This window comes from Doryrhamphus excisus, chromosome 19, assembly GCF_030265055.1.
Source record: "Doryrhamphus excisus isolate RoL2022-K1 chromosome 19, RoL_Dexc_1.0, whole genome shotgun sequence".
NCBI classification, from domain to species: domain Eukaryota; kingdom Metazoa; phylum Chordata; class Actinopteri; order Syngnathiformes; family Syngnathidae; genus Doryrhamphus; species Doryrhamphus excisus.
Window position 1 is genome coordinate 15,754,162 of NC_080484.1, and position 13,690 is coordinate 15,767,851.

At 38.0% G+C, this 13,690-nt stretch overlaps 1 protein-coding gene across 1 annotated transcript; it reads right to left on the minus strand.

The window, feature by feature from the left end:
- Positions 1-4,393: 4,393 nt before the first annotated feature.
- Positions 4,394-12,468, minus strand: kcnk18 (potassium channel, subfamily K, member 18). Its single transcript, XM_058057588.1, has 3 exons — positions 11,741-12,468; positions 11,521-11,667; positions 4,394-7,834 (listed from the first exon to the last, which is right to left on the minus strand). The coding sequence occupies exons 1-3, from the start codon at positions 12,144-12,146 to the stop codon at positions 7,011-7,013; spliced, it is 1,377 nt and encodes a 458-aa protein (XP_057913571.1). The 5' UTR covers positions 12,147-12,468; the 3' UTR covers positions 4,394-7,010.
- Positions 12,469-13,690: the final 1,222 nt, after the last annotated feature.

Genomic DNA, 13,690 nt, shown 5'->3' on the forward strand with positions numbered 1-13,690 from the left:
CACGGTTGAAGTTCTCCTCCTGATAGCTTCCCTTGGGGGCAGCTCCTCTTGGCTGCGGTGAGGACAGGACTCAAGTGGAGCAGCTTGGATGTGGACAAGTCTTTTTGGACATCACACCCCCCCCCCCCCCCTCCCTCCCTCCCGCCCCCCCAACTCACACACACACACACTAACTGCAGCGGTCACATGAAGCTAATGAGCCCGCATCACGCTCCTCTGCTGGCATGGAAGTTGATTCCCCGTTTGGTACGTTTGGAATCAAAGCGGAGAGGAGGCGCACGATTGCCACAATGCAAACATCCACGTCATCCGACGCCATTTAACGTCCGCGAGACGTCAACACGAGGAATCTTTAGATGTTGATTGGCTGCGCTCACAAATGATTTGGATTGCATCTGCTGTTAGTCTGACCAGTTAACCAGTTTATTTGTGCTCCGGTTGCACCGACACAGTCTCTCCACGAGGGGCACGCATGACTCATGTCCAAATAATGACATAAAAAGTCCAAACAATGGCATAAAAAGTCGAAATTATGAGATAGAAAGTCAAAATACTGAGATAAAAAGTTGAAATGAGATAAAAAGTCGAAATTATGAGATAGAAAATGGAACTTATGAGATAAAAAGTCAAAATAATGAGATAAAAAGTTGAAATTCTGGGATAGAAAGTCGAAAAAATTTGAAATAATGAGAAATGATAGTCGAAATTCTGAGATAGAAAGTCGAAATAACGAGATAAGAAAGTCGAAATTATGAGATAGAAAGTCGAAATTATGAGATAAAAAGTCGAAATGAGGAAAAATAATGAGATAAAAAGTCAAAATTCTGAGAAAAAGTCAAAATTCTGAGATAGAAAATGGAAATTATGAGATAAAAAGTCAAAATAATGAGATAAAAAGTTGAAATTCTGGGATAGAAAGTCAAAAAAATTTGAAATAATGAGAAATGATAGTTGAAATTCTGTGATTGAAAGTCGAAATTCTGAGATAGAAAGTCGAAATTATGAGATAAAAAGTCGAGATTCTGAGATAGAAAGTCATAACAATGAGATGAAAAGTCGAAATCTTGTGATAAAGTCGAAATTTTGAGGTAAAGTAAAAATTTTGATGTAAAGTCAAAATTCTGAGATAGAAAGTCGAAATTCTGAGATAGAAAATGGAAATTATGATATAAAAAGTCAAAATAATGAGATAAAAAGAAAGTCGAAAAAATTTGAAATAATGAGAAATGATAGTTGAAATTCTGAGATAGAAAGTCGAAATTCTGAGATAGAAAGTCGAAATTATGAGATAGAAAGTCGAAATTATGAGATAAATAGTCGAAATTATGAGATAAAAAGTCGAGATTCTGAGATAGAAAGTCATAACAATGAGATGAAAAGTCAAAATTTTGAGGTAAAGTAAAAATTTTGACATAAAGTCAAAATTCTGAGATAGAAAGTTGAAATTCTGATAAAAAGTCGAAATAGAGATAAAAAGTCAAAAGTTTGAGATAGTCAAAATTCTGAGATACAAAGTTGTAATGAGATAAAATGTCGAAATTTTGAGATAAAAAGTCAAAATTCTGAGATAGAAAATGGAAATTATGATATAAAAAGTCAAAATAATGAGATAAAAAGTTGAAATTCTGGGATAGAAAGTCGAAAAAAATTGAAATAATGAGAAATGATAGTCGAAATTATGAGATAGAAAGTCGAAATTATGAGATAGAAAGTCATAACAATGAGATGAAAAGTCGAAATCTTGTGATAGTCGAAATTTTGAGGTAAAGTAAAAATTTTGACGTAAAGTCAAAATTCTGAGATAGAAAGTCAAAATTCTGAGATAGAAAGTTGAAATTCTGATAAAAAGTCAAAAGTTTGAGATAGTCAAAATTCTGAGATACAAAGTTGTAATGAGATAAAATGTCAAAATTTTGAGATAAAAAGTCAAAATTATGAGATAGAAAGTTCAAATAAGATAAAAAATTCCAAAAATCTTGAGATAAGTCAAATTTCTGACATAGAAAGTCATAATGTGATATAAAGTCAAAATTCTGAGATGAAAGTCGAAATAACGAGATAAAAAGTCGAAATGATGAGATAAAAAAATCGAAATAACGAGATTATAAGTCGAAATAACGAGCTAAAAAGTAGAAATGATGATAGTGTGATTTCTGACTTGAACGTGTTGTAATTTGTTGCGTGTACTGCGTGTACTGCGTGTACTGCGTGTAGTTTAGGATTACTGTAAGATTATGTAATACAATGCGAGGTTGACATTTGTGTCGGCTTCTTTTTATGACGGCAGGTACAACATTGGACGGCTAATCAAGGAAGCTGATTAAACGTCACTTTGTCCAACACCGTACGACGTGTGGGTAGTTCAGGTACCGTTGAGGTCAGCTTTCCTAATCGGACAAAGTCTTAGAAGGTGTAAAACGTAGAAAATGCGTGTAATTATTGATGATGCGTGTAAACATTGAGAAGTACACAGCTCAATCCAAAGTTCTTATTGTACAATACTATTTTTTTGTACCAAATACTTGTAATAATTGTACAATACTATTATATGATACTTCAAGGTCCATCCTTCTCCTGCTGCTCCCAAATGGAAGTCAACTGACCGGCTCCATGTAGCTTAGCAGCACAAACACAACTAATGTGATTAAAGTGGGAGGGGTGCAGAGAAAAGCATGTTGTGCTATTTTCTCAGCGGGGGGGGTATGTTTTGATATCGCCGGTCACATGCGGCGGCCAAGACCGTGGCCAATGTTGTCATCACGACCAGCAAATATGAAACATCTGCAGCAGTCTTATGATTTGACTCGTCGCTCGGCTCGGCTCAGCCCGCCGATTGACTTAAAATGGCGGCGACATCGAGGACACCTTGGGAAAATGCAAGGAGCTGAGAACCCATGACTGAAATTCATCATAATATGATTTCCTACGGTGTGGGGGGGGTGTTGGGGGGGCAACAGCGTCACACTTAAAGGGTTAGAAGGCCATTAATTGGAGTCACTGCATGGCTAACAGGAAACAGCTGATGTTTACGCAGTACAGTGAAGTACTCCTGTGATCACATGCAAGGGCTTGGCATGTCAAAACACAAATGACAGGGAAAGAAATGATCTCAATAAATGTTAAATATTTAAAAACAACATATTTCTGAGGGTCAGGGTCATCACAGGGCACATATAGACAAACAACCATTCACACTCACATTCATACCTATGGACAATTTGGAGTGGCTAATTAACCTACCATGTTTTTTGTTTTTTTTCTAAGGGCCAGTGGTGTCATTAGGCCCATTTTTAAATGTTCTTAAGCCCCCCTAAATAATGTAATATTTTAATTGATTTTTTAAAATTTTTTATTGATTTTTTTAAACAAAAAAATCTGACATTTTTTATAATAGGGCAAAAGCAGGCTAATAAGCAGGCTAATACTAGCATACTACTAGTAGTAGTAGTAATAATTATTCATTCATTCATTTTCTACCGCTTATCCTCATAAGGGTCACGGGGTATGCTGGAGCCTATCCCAGCTGTCTTGGGGCGAGAGGCGGGGTACACCCTGGACTGGTGGCCAGCCAATCACAGGGCACATATAGACAAACAACCATTCACACTCACATTCATACCTATGGACAATTTGGAGTGGCTAATTAACCTAGCATGTTTTTTTTTTTGGAATGTGGGAGGAAACCGGAGTACCCGGAGAAAACGCACGCATGCACGGGGAGAACATGCAAATTGGGGTGGAATTGAACCCTGGTCTCTTAGCTGTGAGGTCTGCACGCTAACCACTCGACCGCCGTGCCGTAACCACATTATTTCCGACTAAACTGACAGGACTGGATTTAACTTTTACCAAGCACAATATTAGCATATCATCATCACACAAAAACTACAAAATATGATTGGCAATACTATTGTTGAGATGAAAATAACCATGATTGTAATAAAATATATGCACATGCTTTCAAATGCAATATACTTTAATTTCTCGGGAATGTTTTTTTACCATTGGTTTTATAATATGTATCTTATATGAGAGTAATATATATATATCCACTGTAACATCAGTGGAAACAGTGCCATCATGTGGTGGAAGTATCAATTGCACAATGAATTGAATATGTATGAATTGACACGTACATCATTTGTGAGTTTTAAAAATGACAATCAGACAGAAAATTTAATGAACCAAATTATTAATGAAGCTCATTCCGACATGAAAAATGATGAAAAATAAAGTGCTTGACAATTTAAGCGTATACCCAGTAAGCGCATCACCCTCTCCGCCATAAAAACACGCACACACATCTCCATCATCAAGTGTCTGACCGGGCGTGTTTATAGACCTTGGTTAGGGCCGACTCTAACCGAAACAAGTCGTTTTTCCCAATTTTTAATTAATTTGCTGTCGTTTTTTTTAATTAATTTTCCAATTAATCTGTTCCAGAAAAGCCAAATGTTAAAATCTTTATTTAAAAAAAAACAAAAAAAACGTTAATACTTTTTATACTATACAATTATAGTTATACCATCTACTAGTAATCATTAGTATTCGTCAGGAAGAGTATCCAGCATCCCCAGACGGGCATAGACCAGGGGTCTCAAACTCAATTTACCTGGGGGGCCACTGGAGCTCAGGTCTGGGCGAGGCTGCGCCGTATCAGGTTTTCCAAAAAAAAAAAAAAAAAAACGCATTTATTAAAAACACAAAAATGAATAAACTTTGCTTTGGTTCCGATTTTCCACAATAAAAGCTCTGATAAAACATTCCACTGTTCTCAATTATCTTCATTTTTATTTTTCTGCACAAAATAAGATGAAAAATAAATCAAGAATAAAGAAAATCAGTCAATCAGTAATATATACTAAATATAATAATAATAAAACATATAGTTGGTGGGTAGACAAATTTTTTTTCAGATTAAAATGAACAAAGCATTATTAGAGCCCTGTAGACATGACAAAACACGACTATAGTCACATTTATACTCTTTTTATTTACAACATATTGCGCAACTGCAGGGTCTCGAGACACATGCTAACTCGCAAACTAGAGCGCTAGCGACCTAAACGGTAGCCTCCAAGTTATTTCCTTTCAACTTAAATCGCCAAAAACTTACCACTTCCACACAGATAGGGAGGATAACTATTAACAGTTATTTAACCTTTAACATGAATATTAATCAAACGTAATGATTTTTTCTGGGTACATGATACCATACAGCATCCATATCAAACTAGCTAAACTTTCATATCAAGGCGGGGGCCTCAAACTAGTGTCCTGCGGGCCACATTTGGTCCGCGGGCCGCGTGTTTGAGACCCCTGGTGTAAATGTTTCAATGTACTACTGGCTATATTAGGGCTCAATACGGTTTTTTTCATGTCTGATATAAATCAAATCAACTTTATTTGTAGAGCACTTTTCCTGCAAAGACATGCAACACAAAGTGCTTTACAGAATTAAAAACAATTACAACAGTTATTACAACATATTGCGCAACTGCAGCGTCTTGAGACACATGCTAACTCGCAAACTAGAGAGCTAGCGACCTAAACGGTAGCCGTCAAGTTATTTCCTTTCAACTTAAATAGCCAGAAACGTACCACTTCCACACGGATAGGGAGGATAACTATTAACAGTTATTTAACCTTTAACATGAATATTAATCAAAGGTAATAATTTTTTTCTGGGTACATGATACCATACAGCATCCATATCAAACTTGCGCGGGCCGCACTAACATTAAACTTTCATATCAAGGCGGGGGGCCTCAAACTAGTGTCCTGCGGGCCACATTTGGCCCGCGGGCCGCGTGTTTGAGACCCCTGGTGTGAATGTTTCAATGTACTACTGGCTATATTAGGGCTCAATAAGTTTTTTTTCATGTATTACTTAACAACTTAAATAGCCAAAAACTTACCACTTCCACACGGATAGGGAGGATAACTATTATCAGTTATTTAACCTTTAACATGAACATGAATCAAAGGTAATAATTTTTTCTGGGTACATGATACCATACAGCATCCATATCAAACTTGCGTGGGGCCACACTAACGTTAAACTTTCATATCAAGGCGGGGGCCTCAAACTAGTGTCCTGCGGGCCACATTTGGCCCGCGGGCCGCGTGTTTGAGACCCCTGGTGTGAATGTTTCAATGTACTACTGGTTATATTAGGGCTCAATAAGTTTTTTTTCATGTATTACTTAACAACTTAAATAGCCAAAAACTTACCACTTCCACACGGATAGGGAGGATAACTATTAACAGTTATTTAACCTTTAACATGAACATTAATCAAAGGTAATAATTTTTTCTGGGTACATGATACCATACAGCAGGGGTGGGCAAACTTTTTGACTCATGGGCCGCATTGAGTTAACAAAATTGTGCGGGGGGCCAGAACATATATTTATATGTATGTATATAACACACATGATTTTATGCTTATAATTTTAATGATTTTTAATATTTTTAAAATATTTTTTACACAATTTTTCATAATTTTTTAAATAATTTTTAATAATTTTAAATAATTTTAATAATTTTAAATAATTTTTAAATAATTTTTAATAGTTTTAATAATTTTACGCCTTGAATTATTATTTTTTTTTTTTTACTGAATAAGACATCCGACTTGAAAGTCATGTTGCCAGCTGGTATGTTAAAAGTTGAAATACTTAAAAGCAACTGGCGGGCCGGATTCAAACGTTTGGTGGGCCGCATGTGGCCCCCGGGCCGTAGTTTGCCCACCCCTGCCATACAGCATCCATATCAAACTTGCGCGGGTCGCACTAACATTAAACTTTCTTATCAAGGCGGGGGGCCTCAAACTAGGGCCGCGTGTTTGAGACCCCCTTGCATACGGGAATTGATTCAAGGTTGTTTGGATGAGATGTGAAACCCGACGGGTCCACTCGTGAGTGGATGCCCTGAGGTTATAGTCAACATGCAAAGTGTCCACAACAAAGATGTCCTCCACGTCGGTTTCTTTGGAAAAGGCACTTTTGTCACTTTGCGGTCGCGTCGCCGCTTCCCTTGCCGATGATCTTGATGCACTTGCGGTAGCAGCTCACGATGCGCGTCTGGCCCAGCTTAAACGCCATGGACATGATCGCCATCCCCGCGATGATGAAGAGCGAGGTGAGCATGAAGTACTTGGGATGGTGAGGCACCAAGTCCCCAAAACCGATGGTGGTCAAGGTGATGAAACAAAAGTAGTACGGATCAAACCCTTTGAACTCTTTCTCCCAGATGGGCATGATCAAACCTCCGAGAAGAATGTAAGCGAAGACGATGAAGAGAATCAACACAAACGGGACCTTCAGCTGTTCCATGCTATCCCCCAACCCGGTGAAATCCCAGATGGCAAATCCGGTGGGAAGAGGCGGCAGACGGTTCAATTCCGGACAGGAGAGGCTCCTCAGCAGGGGGCTCTTCCGAAGTAGATTCTCCCTGGCGAGGATCTTCTCAAAGATGTCTTTATTATTTTGGAGCTGCATGGAATTGTGCTTCACGTCCACTTGGCTCTGCAACACTTCCCGCATGTCCAGAAGTTCCCGGACCACCACGTCACGGCTGAAAACGGTGACGCCGTCTTCTACGGTCCACTGGTTTGAATCCCTCGCTTTCATACGAGCCCTCAGTGACGGCCAAGTGTGGGAGCGGAGAACTTTGAAGAAGGCGTGAATGCTGACATACGCTCTGTACATCAGCGTAGCCAGGAAGTCGCCAACGTCCAGTATGACCAACAGCATCAGTGGGATGCCCACCATGGCGTACAGCACACACACCACTTTACCGGACAGGGTCACCGGGTAGATGTGGCCGTAACCTGCAAAGGAGATGGTCATGGTCATGGTAATGCTAATGCTAATGCTAATGGTTTAATTTCATTTGAACATGCATCAGATTCCAATTGAATGCATCCCATAATCAGTTCCCAGTTCCACATGTCCAAAAGAAGTAGGAAGAAGCAAAGCTTATTAAATCCTACCCCTCCATCTGGTACTTTTACAATCACTAACTCTTACATTTGTTCACTTCCTGCTTTCCTAATATAATTTTATGTTTTTTTAATTATTTTTTTAAATTTTATTTTTAAAAAAATATTTATTATTGTAACTGTTACATTTGTTCACTTCCTGCCTTTTTAATGTAATTTAATGTAATGTAATGTAATTTAATTTAATCCAGTCCAATCCATCAGGTACTTTTACAATCAGTAACTGTTACATTTGTTCACTTCCTGCTTTCCTAATATAGTTTAAGTTTTTTTAATTAATTTTTTTTTAATTTTTGAAAAAATAATTTATTATTGTAACTGTTACATTTGTTCACTTCCTGTCTTTTTAATTTAATCCAATCTAATCCAATCCATCTGGTACTTTTACAATCAGTAACTGTTACATTTGTTCACTTCCTGCTTTCCTAATATAGTTTAAGTTTTTTTAATTAATTTTTTTTTAATTTTTGAAAAAATAATTTATTATTGTAACTGTTACATTTGTTCACTTCCTGTCTTTTTAATTTAATTTGATTTAATCCAATCCATCTGGTACTTTTACAATCAGTAACTGTTACATTTGTTCACTTCCTGCTTTCCTAATATAGTTTCAGTTTTTTAAATAATTTTTTGTTTAATTTAAAAAAAATAATTTATTATTGTAACTGTTACATTTGTTCACTTCCTGCCTTTTTAATTTAATCCAATCCAATCCAATCCATCTGGTACTTTTACAATCAGTAACTGTTACATTTGTTCACTTCCTGCTTTCCTAATATAGTTTTAAAAATTTCTTTAAAAAAAAAATAATTTATTATTGTAACTGTTACATTTGTTCACTTCCTGCCAATTTAATTTAATTTAATTTAATCCAGTCCAATCCATCTGGTACTTTTACAATCAGTAACTGTTACATTTGTTCACTTCCTGCTTTCCTAATATAGTTTTTTTTTTAATAATTTATTATTGTAACTGTTACATTTGTTCACTTCCTGCTTTCCTAATATAGTTTTTTTAATATAATTTATTATTCTAACTGTTACGTTTGTTCACTTCCTGCCTTCCTAATATAATTGAAAACAATTTTTTTATTAATTTTGAACATTTGAAAAATATTTTAATTTAACTTTTTTTGTCCCGTACCGAAGTAGGCGGGACAAGAGGCTTTTATTGTAGGTTTGAATTACATCACGACAGACACAATAATCCATAAAACTCAATGCAGAATACCTGACGTTAGTTTCCGGAAGGGGAACACATTCATAGCGACACACGCTATCATATTTTTGTGTATACGAGTTCGTCAGAGTCAGCCAATGACTGAGGACTTCATGCAGATGCTAACGCTCGTTGTCAGCGGATAAATGCTGACCTTAGACGTCCACGGGGTGAAGGATGTACACTTTGCGATGGTGCAGCGTCGTGCAGCGGCGACCGCACAAACGTCGGTTGTGAAGAGCTGAATTAAGTTGACATCCGACGCAATAAGCATCTAACCTCCAACGCACTCATGAGCTTTTTGTGGGCCTGTAAAAGCATTCTCATCTCCTCTTTCTGCCATGCGCTTCCTGTTGCCGCCTCCATTAGCCATTAGCCACTAGCCATTAGCCATTAGCCATTAGCCTGCTGCTTCACTCCTGCTGACACCGAACGTAACAGACTCACGTCTTGCTCAACTTTCCATGCAGACGGTAAAACGAGAAGGACCAAATCATTCAGCTCAATTTAACGAATTTAACGTTGAATTTAAGTACTGGACTTCTAACGAGCTGAGCTGCACCAATTCTGGCGTGGATGGCATTCACAGTGGAACCACGGGATGGACGTTGGACGGAGAAACTTGGTTCTGAAATTGTGGGATGGAATTCCACACTCTTTGTAATGTATATGCATATGTATATGTAATGTGTATACTCCAGTCTGACTTATGTATGTTTTTTTTCTACCTAATTATGCATTTTTGGCCTTGTGCGACTTATACTTCAGAGCGACTTATAGTCCAGAAAATACGGTAAATAAACCCGCAAAAAATGCGACTTATACTCCAGTGCGACTTATGTATGTTTTTTTCTACCTAATGATGCATTTTTAGCCTTGTGCGACTTATACTCCGGAGCGACTTATAGTCCACAAAATACGGTAAATAAACCTGCAAAAAATGTGACTTATACTCCAGTGCGACTTATGTATGTTTTTTTTCTACATAATTATGCATTTTTTTTGCCTTGTGCGACTTTTCTCCGGAACGACTTAGTCCAGAAAATACGGTAAATAAACCCGCAAAAAATGCGACTTATGTATGTTTTTTTTTTCTACCTAATTATGCATTTTTGGCCTTGTGCGACTTATACTTTGGAGCGACTTATAGTCCAGAAAATACGGTAAATAAACCCGCAAAAAATGTGACTTATGTATGTTTTTTTTTTCTACCTAATTATGCATTTTTGGCCTTGTGCGACTTATACTTTGGAGCGACTTATAGTCCAGAAAATACGGTAAATAAACCCGCAAAAAATGTGACTTATGTATGTTTTTTTTCTACCTAATGATGCATTTTTGGCCTTGTGCGACTTATACTCCGGAGCGACTTATAGTCCAGAAAATACGGTAAATAAACCCGCAAAAAATGCAACTTATACTCCAGTGCGACTTATGTATGTTTTTTTTCTACCTAATGATGCATTTTTGGCCTTGTGCGACTTATACTCTGGAGTGACTTATAGTCCACAAAATACGGTAAATAAACCCGCAAAAAATGTGACTTATATATGTTTTTTTTTCTACCAAATGATGCATTTTTGGCCTTGTACTACTTATACTCCATAACGACTTATAGTCCAGAAAATACGGTAAATAAACCTGCAAAAATGTGACTTATACTCCAGTGCGACTTATGTATGTTTTTTTCTACCTAATTATGCATTTTTTTGCCTTGTGCGACTTATAGTCCAGAAAATACGGTAAATAAACCCACGAAAAATGCGACTTATACTCCAGTGCGACTTATGTATGTTTTTTTTCTACCAAATGATGCATTTTTGGCCTTGTACTACTTATACTCCAGAGCGACTTATAGTCCAGAAAATACGGTAAATAAACCCGCAAAAATGCGACTTATACTCCAGTGCGACTTATGTATGTTTTTTTCTACCGAATTATGCATTTTTGCTTTGTGCGACTTATACTCCAGAACGACTTATAGTCCAGAAAATACGGTAAATAAACCCGCAAAAATGCGACTTATACTCCAGTGCGACTTATGTATGTTTTTGTCTACCTAATGATGCATTTTTGGCCTTGTGCGACTTATACTCCGGAGCGACTTATAGTCCAGAAAATCCGGTGTTTATTTTTGAAAACCCTGATAGAGCGAGTGAGCAATAATTGAACGGAGGGACAGCCCAAATTGGCATAAAGTGTATTGGTATGCAATGTGCGGCACCCGCCAACCCCCCCCCACACACACACACTACCTTGCTGATGAATAAGTGAGGAAGACATCAGGTCTCACTTACCAACTGTTGTGAAGACAGTGCAGCAGAAGAACAAGGAGCCGGCAAAGGTCCACTTGTCAGGTTCTTGGAGCCATACGGTCTTGAATTGATCTCGCATGGTGTGCTCCACTTCCTCCACAATATTTTGGTGGCTGTATGACGAGTTATCTGAAGTGAAAGACAATACAATCATTCAGGGTTTGGGATTGGGTAGCGTTTGGGCAATATCGGGCCCACGTACTGGTAAGGTTCTGGACACGCCAGATAACGCGTGCCAAGAAGTCGTGGTATTCCAGCTTGGTGGGGGACGTGATGCCTCCTTCGATGTATTGGAACAAAAGTGCTCCCAGCACGGCGTACAAGACCAGAGACAGACACAAGATCAGGTGAGGGAACAGCCTCCACAGCCGCGCTTTGCATTTCTTCGACTCTTCAGACGCTTTTTTTGCTTCCTTCATTTTGGCCCTCCTTCGCCGTCGTCCTCTTCTCTTGCTCCGCTGCCCAGCCGAGCTGCTTGACTTGATGCTATGCAAATGTGCTCTGGGTATGCTCAGGCGTACACACACACACACACACACACACACACACACTCCATCTTCCACATGCATTCTAACACAGCACAGACGCCCCCAGAGGATATGCACCATGTTCTTAAGTGTATACTGTTTGCTTGTGGTGCAGAAAGAGCATGACAAGGCACTCGCTGACAACTTGGACACCCACTTTTAAAAAGGTAGGGTACACACTGGACTGGTGGGCGACAATCGCAGACACAAAACATTCACATTCATACCCATGTACCATTTAGAGCAGGGGTGGGCAAACTACGGCCCGGGGGCCACATCCGGCCCGCCAAGTGTTTGAATACGGCCCGCCCAATTCTTTTATAATAATAATAATTATTATAATAATATTATTATTATATTTATATATTTATAAATATAATATATGTATATATTTATAATTTATAATATATATAAATATATTATAATATATTTATATAAATATATTTATATTTATATTATATTAATAATAATAATAATAATTATTATTATTATTAGATTATTATAATAATTATTAGAACTATTATGATTATTCTAATTATTATATTAATGCTAATTATTATATTAATTATATATAATATTATTGTTATATTTGCATATTTTACATAATAATAATATAATAATTATTATTTTTATTTTATTGTAATTATTATAATATTTTATTATTTTCAAAATATTTAAATATAAATATAAAATAATAAATAATAATAGCAGATTGCATGACAATTTTACAGATACAATAATACCAGGTGGACTGTTACGTGTAAAATATATAGTCTGCCCGCCCCCCCCCCCCCCCCCCGTAAATTTTGTCATATCAATGCGGCCCGCGAGTCAAAAAGTTTGCCCACCCCTGATTTAGAGTCTGCTCATTCGTCGGGTCATCCTGCCATTGCCATGTGGGGGTGGGGTACTTTCATGCTCCCCAGCAGTCACAACAACAATGAGGTAGGTACACAAGGGTGCGTGCTGCCCACCCCCCACGGAGCCGACGTTCATGCCTCCCCGAGCCAAGTAGTTGGAATGGGGTGCTGGGTTTTTTTTTCCGGCCTTGGGGGCGGCCTTGGGCCCGCTGTGTGGCCCCCGGTGGCCATCTGCCCTTGTATGGTGTGATCTTTCACCAGTAGCAGGGGCTGGTTGTCCTCCAACCTGCCTGTTTCTAGTCTGGGGTGGGTGTCGGAGGGGGATGGGAGGGGAGGGGGCAACCCCGTGGAGCCATGCCCCCCCAAGCTTCCTTTCAGCATTCACACATATGTTCTTTTACTTGGCCATTTTCCTCTATCTTCTTATTCTGCCTCATTTTTTGGTTGCTGAGTACTCCTTTATTTCTTAGCCAATTCAAAGTAAACGTTCACTCAGTACAGGAACGTAATCAGCATTTTCACCAGTACAGATGATGACAAAATGTACTCATTTCATACTCGTATCCGTAATGAATACTCCTTTTAAAGACTATACGGCTAATCCCTAATCTATCTAACATCAAATCAATTCTACGTAAAAAGGGAAAAATATCTTACAATTTTAAATCTGTTGAGCATGTAAGGGCAGCTAAGACAAAAAAATCTGATCTGTGTGGCCAACATGCTAACAGCCAATCCGCCATGCTAACCACCGATCCGCCGTGC